The 8,613-nt window shown below is 37.8% G+C and overlaps 1 protein-coding gene across 1 annotated transcript; it reads left to right on the plus strand.

Moving 5' to 3' along the window:
* The first annotated feature begins 1,850 nt into the window (after positions 1-1,850).
* Positions 1,851-2,942, plus strand: LOC145126961 (uncharacterized). Its single transcript, XM_079062225.1, has 2 exons — positions 1,851-2,150; positions 2,202-2,942. The coding sequence occupies exons 1-2, from the start codon at positions 1,851-1,853 to the stop codon at positions 2,940-2,942; spliced, it is 1,041 nt and encodes a 346-aa protein (XP_078918351.1).
* The last annotated feature ends 5,671 nt before the right edge of the window (positions 2,943-8,613 follow it).

The following is an 8,613-nucleotide window of genomic DNA, read 5'->3' on the forward strand; positions in this document are numbered from 1 at the left end:
AAAAGAAGACAGAGATTCTTTAACATAACCATCCGATTTGCCCTGCCAAGATGCGGATAATCTCAACTTTGCTCGAATCCACTCAGAGACATAGAAATTCATCATCACAGCCTCAGATAATGAGTTAAGTTGAATCAAGAACAAAGCGCAGATAACCAAACCACAGGGACCATTTATGCAATTTACTCTAATAAAAGCAGCAGCAATGCAATGTTAGACCATTTGTCTGCCTGCGTGCTTACGGGGGTTGTTGATTTTTGGGAAAATCATTGGCCACGAAGATGGATTTTTGAGTAAATAATCGGATCCGAACTTCGATTTGAACAGAGGAGGGCAACCACCCCTGTAAATCCTTTTTCGTAATCCCCTCTGAGATGGCCTCATTTCCTTCTGAGTGGAAATTCGTTTACAGTAGAAAAGCCCTAATTTTTGGGCGTATATAGCCCTCGGAGGTTGTAGCTATTATCGCGAGGGCAAGAGATTAAATTTAGAGTAATTACAGTTTTGGTCCTTCTGATTTTAAGCTTTTTTAAACACTTTTTATATTTTATAATTATTTTAGCTTATCAAAAATAATTAATTGACCAAATTGCTTTGGATTTTAAAACCTTTTTGCTATACATTGGATTTTGATAAGTAGATGGAGAACGACGTCTGTTAGTGTTATCCTTGACTTATGTTGACCTCACGGGTTTATCACGTGATTGGTTGTTAGAGAATTAGTAAAATCTAACAAAGCAACAAATACTCAATACAACCCAGTAAGCAAACCTCCTAATCAACAATATTGGATCCAATTTTGTTCAAAATGCATCAATTCTGTCAATGGTTGTGGTATACTCTGAACAATTAAACAAATCAATAGACAAAACTGTTGATTAGGTATGTTGGGTAATAGACAAATACAATCAAATTTCTGCAAATAAATACAAAAAAAAAACATCTAATTTCAGAAAATACATACACAAATAACATCTAATTTCAGAAAATACATACATATTTGTATCTAATTACTTAGGAAGTTAGGAGGGAGTTGCAGGTCGTCACCTCGTGTAGTTGCAGGTTTATGCCAATCTTTGTCAAAAAGAAAAGAAAAACTTTTCAATGTGCTATTTTACAAGAAAAGTTGTGGAGAGAGAGAGAGAGAGAGAGAGAGAGAATTAAGTGTTATAGAATCATCGAACTGATGAATTTCAATTGAATGGAACAATGAATCCTTACCTTGATCTCGAACACGGTGTCTTTGACAGGGACGAAGACGGAGACAGGAACAACGATTGCAATGTAGGAGGGTGACTATGGAGGATGAGGTCGACGTTTGAGGAGAAAGTGATGGAACTGTAGCCTTGGCGACGAGGAAGAAGAGGTGAATGTGAATGCATATTTTGGGACGAGGGCAAGGATTATTCTCAGTCAGCTATGTTTTTTTGTCGGACCGAGTAAGCGATTATTTTGGACCGAGTAAGTGATATGGACCAGGTCAGGTGCAAACCAAACAATCTGACCGGACCGAGTCAGATATAAACGTCTGACCGGACCTGGTCAGCACCAAATCAAACAGCCCCTTAATCTGATTAGATTAGCTTGTACAGATTATATAATCTCCTATTCTTCAGTATTGTAATAACAGATTTGAGAATAATGAAAATAGTTTTTCTCTCTCTAACTCTTCACAAATCATTATGGTATCAGAGCGAGCGTTCTTGATTTTTTTTACAATAATCTGATTTTTTTTCCGAATCATCTGTTCATCAATCAATTGTTTGATTGATTCGTTTATCAATCAATTACTTGATTGATTGGTTCTTGCTATATATTTTTGGAATTCTTCATTCCAAAGCTCTGTATCAATGGTGACTTCTGCATCAATGGCGTCTGGTCAATCCGGATCATCTTCGTCTTCTCAAATTGCTAATTCCACATCTGATCCTTTATACCTTCATCCTTCGGATCATCCAGGCATGTTGTTAGTGTCTAAACAATTTGATGGCACAAATTTCAACTCCTGGAAGAAAGCTATAATGATCGCTTTATCTGCTAAAAACAAGTTAGGATTTGTTAATGGCAAAATTCCTCAACCAGATCCTGATCATAACACTTTTGAATCATGGCAAAGATGTAATGATATGGTTACATCTTGGATCTTGAATGTATTATCAAACGATATTGTCGAATCTGTTCTATAATCTTCATCTGCAAAGGAAATCTGGAAGGATTTAGATGATCGATTTGGTCAATCAAATGGAGCCAAACTTTATCATCTTCAAAAGTCAATTTCTGATTTATCTCAGGGATCGAATGATCTAGCCACCTATTTCACCAAGCTGAAGAAACTTTGGGATGAATTGAATTCTTTATCCTCCATTCCTACTTGTACTTGCGGATCTGCACAACAAGTTCAAGAAAATCAACAAAATCAAAAGCTGATCAAGTTTCTCATGGGATTAAATGGTGAATATGGAGCTGTTAGAGGAAACATTCTCATGATGAAAGCACTTCCATCTGTGGCACAAGCTTATGCTCTCTTAATTCAAGACGAAAAACAGAGAGAGGTAAATTCATCTTCCAGTTTTTTTCCTGAATCCGCTGCTATGAACATTAAGGCTGGTACATCTCATGTCAAGAACAATTATGAAGGGAAAGATTCTAAAAGAAACATCACATGCAATTTCTGTAAGAAACCTGGTCATACAGCCAACAAATGCTATCGCCTTATTGGTTTTCCAAAAGATTTTAAGTTCACAAAAGGAAAAGGAATTGCTGCCAATGCAATTTTTCATAATGATAATGAGGATCATCATACTCAACAATCAAATAATTCTCCTACAACACTCAAAGTCTTCCTGAGTTTTCAAAAGAGCAGTTTCAACAATATCAACAATTCATTTCCATGTTTAACAACTTCAACAAAGGATCTGAATCACAGAATCATGCACAAATGAGTACTTATCATCAAAGCCAGCCTCAAACTCATCACATCAATCCAACAAATGTCAATTGCGTTCAGACTCCATCCAATTTAAATCAACAATCTCAAGTCAATCAAAACAATGCCAATATGAATCACTCCAACTTCAACTTTGCTGGTAACGTTTTTCTTTCCCAAAATACCCCTAATGGAGTAGTCAATATTAATCCAGTTAGTTGTCATTGTCTTGTTACTGCTACAACTACATGGATTATTGACTCAGGGGCTAGTGATCATATGTGCCATAATAGATCCTTGTTATTTCAAATCCAAACTATAAAAGTTCCATATCAAATAACTCTTCCTAATGGACAACAATTGAGTGCTTATGAAGTTGGAAGCACTTATCTTGCTGAGAATGTTATTCTTCATAATGTTCTTCATGTACCTCATTTCCAATTTAATCTTCTGTCAATCAGTAAGTTGTGTCACCAATTAAAATCTCTTGTTGTATTTTCAGACAAGTTTTGTTTCTTATTGCAGGGCCTTTCTCTGAAGAGGCCACTGGTTCTTGGTAGGCATCAAGTCGGACTATATTTCATGCATTCCAACCAGAACAAGAACAGAGCAATATCCCTTTCTGTTACTTCAAATACCCCTTCAGATCCATCTGTCATTTTTTCTACTTCTGTTTCTAATAATGCTACCACAAACAATTCATTTCTGTTGTGGCATAATAGGCTTGGACATTTGCCATTGTACAAGTTGAAAGTTTTAAATCTTTTGAACAATGAAAAGATTAATTCTAATCTTTCTTGTGATATATGTTCTAGAGCTAGACAACACAAGTTACCTTTTGGTCAAAGTACGATTCATACCTCATCTCCTTTTGATTTGATTCATGTTGATACATGGGGCCCATATCACACTAAAACCTATAATGGAAAGTCTTATTTTCTTACTATTATAGATGACTTTACTAGAACCACATGGACTCATCTTTTAAGTACCAAAAGTAATGCCTTTAATGTCATCAAAGGTTTCATTCGGATGGTTCTAACTCAATTTTGCAAGAACGTCAAAGTCATAAGATCAGACAATGCTTATGAATTGGGATCACATAATGAGGCCATTTCATTTTTTTCAAGAACAGGGCATTCTCCATCAAACAACTTGTAGGAATACCCCTCAACAAAATGGAGTTGTTGAGAGGAAACACAAACATCTTTTGGAAACTTCTAGAGCTCTAATGTTTCAGTCAAAACTACCCCTAAGTTTTTGGGGTGACTGTGTCTTAACTGCCACTCATTTGATAAACAAATTTCCATCAAAAGTTTTAAAAGGAAATTCCCCTTATTTTGTACTATATGGTAAGCATCCTAAATATTCAGATTTGAAGAGTTTTGGATGTTTATGTTTTGTTAGTACCTTATCACACAACAGAGACAAATTTAAGCCCAGAGCTCTTCCAAGTATTTTTATTGGTTATCCATACGGCAAGAAAGGATACAAATTTATGATATGACAACAAAGCAAATTCTTGTTTCCAGAGATGTCATCTTTCATGAACATATTTTTCCGAATTCTGATAAGAAAACATCCTTTGAGCCCTTATTCCCAAGTGAGATCAACTTATGTCAATTTGATATTGATGTTCCCATTGTTCCTGATGCTACTTCTGAAAATACCCAAAATACCCCTCATGATAATTCTCAACCATTACATGTTCATACAGATCATCCACATGTTCTTAGACGCACCACCAGAACTCTCAAGACTCCTGCCCACTTGCAAGACTTTATTTGCAATAATGCTTCTTGCAATTTCCAAAATCCTCAATGTTATTCATTTTTATCCTATTCTAATAATGTCACTTATACTTCTTCACCAAAACATGTTTGCTTTTCTACCTTATCACAAGAAAGCAAACGGTTAATTCAAAATATGGATCGAATTTCTGAACCATCATGCTTTGAAGAGGCTGTATTAATACCTGAATGGCAAGAAGCTATGGTCAAAGAGTTTGAAGCCTTGGAAGCAAATAACACACGGGTTCTTGTTGATTTTTGTAACACCCATAAAAATCATGCCAAATTTAAACTTTTAAAAACATTTCAGATCCATTAACCATTACAAAACTTGTTTTCAAAATGTATCATATCAGAGTATCCCAGGAACAAAGTAATAAAAAGTGAGGAGCTGTACGATCACGCCTTTGCCTTGCCACGATCCCCTGATGCACCTGAAACAATAAACTAAAACTATAAGCCCGAAAGCTTAGTGAGTTCCCCCAAAATACCCATACCCACAACAATACACACATAATCATAAACAACATACTATGGGTCCAATCAACCCTCGGGTTGGAATACCCCCAGGCCCTCAACCAGCAGGTTGGAATGCTAACACGGGTCCGATCAACCATCAGGTTGGAATACCCCAGACCCTCAACCAACAGGTTAGAATGCCAACACACTATGAGTCCAATCAACCATCAGGTTGGAATACCCCAGGCCCACAACCAACAGGTTGGAATGCCCACATACTATGAGTCCAGTCATCCTCGGGATGGAATACTCACGGCCCACAACCAACAGGTTGGAATGCCCAGGTCTATTGGCTTTCGCACAAAGCAGATAAACCTCAACCGCCAAACAAACATGTGCACATATAACAGATAATCACATAACAGTCTATAGACAACAAACTGATCTACCGGATCATATTACATAACATATAATATTATATCCTACCTTCTAGGATATCTAACTAAGAGGTCATACCACATATCACATATTATCATCCTACCCTCTAGGATATCGATCTAACAGATCATACCAGCATAACATAACCAATAACAATTCAAAGGGTCGGCCTTGGTGCCTTAGACCCTTGAGTATAGTGAGGATAACTCACCTGGCACTGCTGAAGTCCCGCAGATACTGATGGGTTTTGAGCATTCTAACACTTCCTAAGTGTACATGCAACCCTAATAACCTTGGATCTATGTTTGTCTAATAATCATGCAAAGTTGAATTCCAAGGTTATATTCCTATCTAGCATACATGGGGAACATTTTTAACTTAAATGAAAGATAGAATAACTTACCTTGTTGTTGATTATGATCCTTGAAACCTTGTGAGCCTAGCACCCCAAGTGTGATGCCTCAAATGCTTGACACAACACCAAATGCTTTTGGAATGACTTTAGAGAGAATACACACTTCTAAAATCGGCCTAGCCCTCTTGTTTATTATGTGTCGCCGATTTTGGTGGAGAACATGTTGCTTATATAGTGTGTCACATCTAGGGTTACACCATGTAAACCCTAATGTGGCATGACTCTTCATTTCCATGACCCATGGGTTTGTAACTCCCATGGAGCCTCCATGGAGCATTCAATGGGTTTAACCCAACTTGATTATCCATGGAGCCTTTTAGCCCACTATACAAGTTATGGATGATTTACATGATCAACCCATATATTTAATTAGTCATCTTTTGATCACTTAATTAATCCTAGATTAATTCTTGATCAATACTAATTAAATAATACTATTAATATATTAGAACTTATAATATATTAATAAACCACAAGTGTTATTTCTCTCATTTAGTCTATCCAAATGCATGATGCCATGCAACCCAAATGGACCATGCCGGGTTGGGTCAAGTACATACCAGAAATAGTTATGGACTTAGACACCTTATCCAACAGTCTCCCACTTGGATAAGTCTAATAACTATAACTGCAAGTATGACTTCAGGAACCGATCAGCAATCGTAGCTCTTTTCAAGGTTTCTCAGAACTAAGAAGATGATGATACGCCATTTCAGATAAGTGATCATATAATCCTCTGTTCTAGATATCAGCCGGACAAATACTTGGAACAGTGTCTTACTTTGTGTCCAGCAGTTTGTTTCCCGATTTCCGATTTGTTTGACATAGAACTCAATTGAACACATCAACTTAGTTCTGACCGAGTCCGGTACATAGGTCAAAACAAAATCATCGAGGGGCCCAGATATCAGCTTCTAATCCAAGAAGGAACAGATAAACTTCGACTCATATGTTTGTTCTACTACTCATTGAATTATACACAAGAGCATGTTTTATAACATCGAGTTACCAATGCGTTTTCGTACGATCAATGCATAACCAACTCATAAGTAACAAATCATATATCTAGGTTTGAAGACTTATATGATATTACCGTCTCACGATCACTCGAGATAAATTCCATGAAGTGATTCCAGTGAGCGTGGGTTGAGTCCAATGCTCAGAACTTATGAGCACTCATGAGTGTTGTAGCCATGTCCAACAACTTAGACCTCTGCAACCAATCATGACAGTCTTGATTCATACCTACTTCCGACATATGACCGACTGTGGAGGTTCGAACAATATGATATACCAAACATAATTATTCTGGAAGTCAAAACATGCAAAAGAAATATAGTAAACGATCGACAAGAGATAGCAACACTTTACTCATAAATAAAACACCTTTTATTCATCATCTAATGTCAATTACACTTTACAAATTTCAAGGTTATCTAACTACTAAATCTAATATCATCCTTCAGCCCTATGCTCCGAGCATGCTGGAGATGCTTAACCCGAGTCAGTCCCTTCGTGAGGGGATCTGCTGGATTCTCATCCGATGATACCCTCTTTGCCACGGGGAGTCCTTCTTCTATTCGATGTCTGATGAAATGGTATTTTCTGTCGATGTGTCTGGATCTCCCGTGATCCCTTGGTTCCTTGGCTAAGGCAACTGCATTTTCACTATCACAGAAAATTTCCATTGGCTCTTTAATAGCTGGTACAACTCCAAGGTCTCCAATGAAGTTCTTCAGCCATATCGCCTCCTTTGCTGCCTCGCTAGCTGCTATATACTCTGATTCGCAAGTTGAATCAGCCACTGTCTCTTGCTTGGAACTCTTCCAAGAAATTGCTCCTCCATTTAAGGTAAAGACCCAGCCTGACTGAGAGCGGAAATTATCCCTATCAGTCTGAAAGCTAGCATCACTATACCCTATAACTCTCAAGTCTTCACTCCCACCGAGGGTAAGGACCCAGTCCTTAGTCCTCCGTAGGTACTTGAGGATATTCTTTACCGCAGTCCAGTGTGCCTTGCCAGGGTTCCCCTGATACCTGCTAACCATGCTCAAAGCAAAGGCTACATCAGGTCGAGTACACGTCATAGCATACATGATCGATCCTACAGCCGAAGCATAAGGTATTCGACTCATTTCTGCTATCTCAGCCTCAGTACTAGGGCTTTGTGTCTTACTCAATCTGGCATTACTCTGGATGGGTAACTCTCCTTTCTTGGAGTCCTGCATGCCGAATCTCTTCAACACCTTATCCAAGTAAGTACTCTGACTAAGTCCAATTAGTCTTTTACTCCGGTCTCTCAAGATCCTTATCCCTAGAATATAGGCAGCTTCTCCTAGGTCCTTCATAGAGAAACACTTCCCAAGACAGGACTTAACTTCCTGCAGAGTTGGGATGTCATTTCCTATGAGTAGTATGTCATCCACATACAATACCAAAAAGCTAACTATACTCCCACTAGCCTTGACATATACACAAGATTCATCTTCACTCCTAGAAAAGCCAAATTCTTTGACTTTCTCATCAAAGCAAAGATTCCATCTGCGAGGTGCTTGCTTTAACCCATAAATGGATTTCTCAAGCTT

Source organism: Lactuca virosa, chromosome 7 (genome assembly GCF_052849685.1).
Source record: "Lactuca virosa cultivar CGN04683 chromosome 7, Lactuca_virosa_CGN04683_v6, whole genome shotgun sequence".
Classification (NCBI taxonomy): Eukaryota; Viridiplantae; Streptophyta; class Magnoliopsida; order Asterales; family Asteraceae; genus Lactuca; species Lactuca virosa.

Bases quoted from the DNA above. Each gene is read 5' to 3' on its own strand.
- LOC145126961 (XM_079062225.1), top strand. From the start codon at position 1,851: ATGGTGACTTCTGCATCAATGGCGTCTGGTCAATCCGGATCATCTTCG. The intron at 2,151-2,201 runs GTATTATCAAAC...TCATCTGCAAAG, and splicing joins TTACATCTTGGATCTTGAAT to GAAATCTGGAAGGATTTAGA.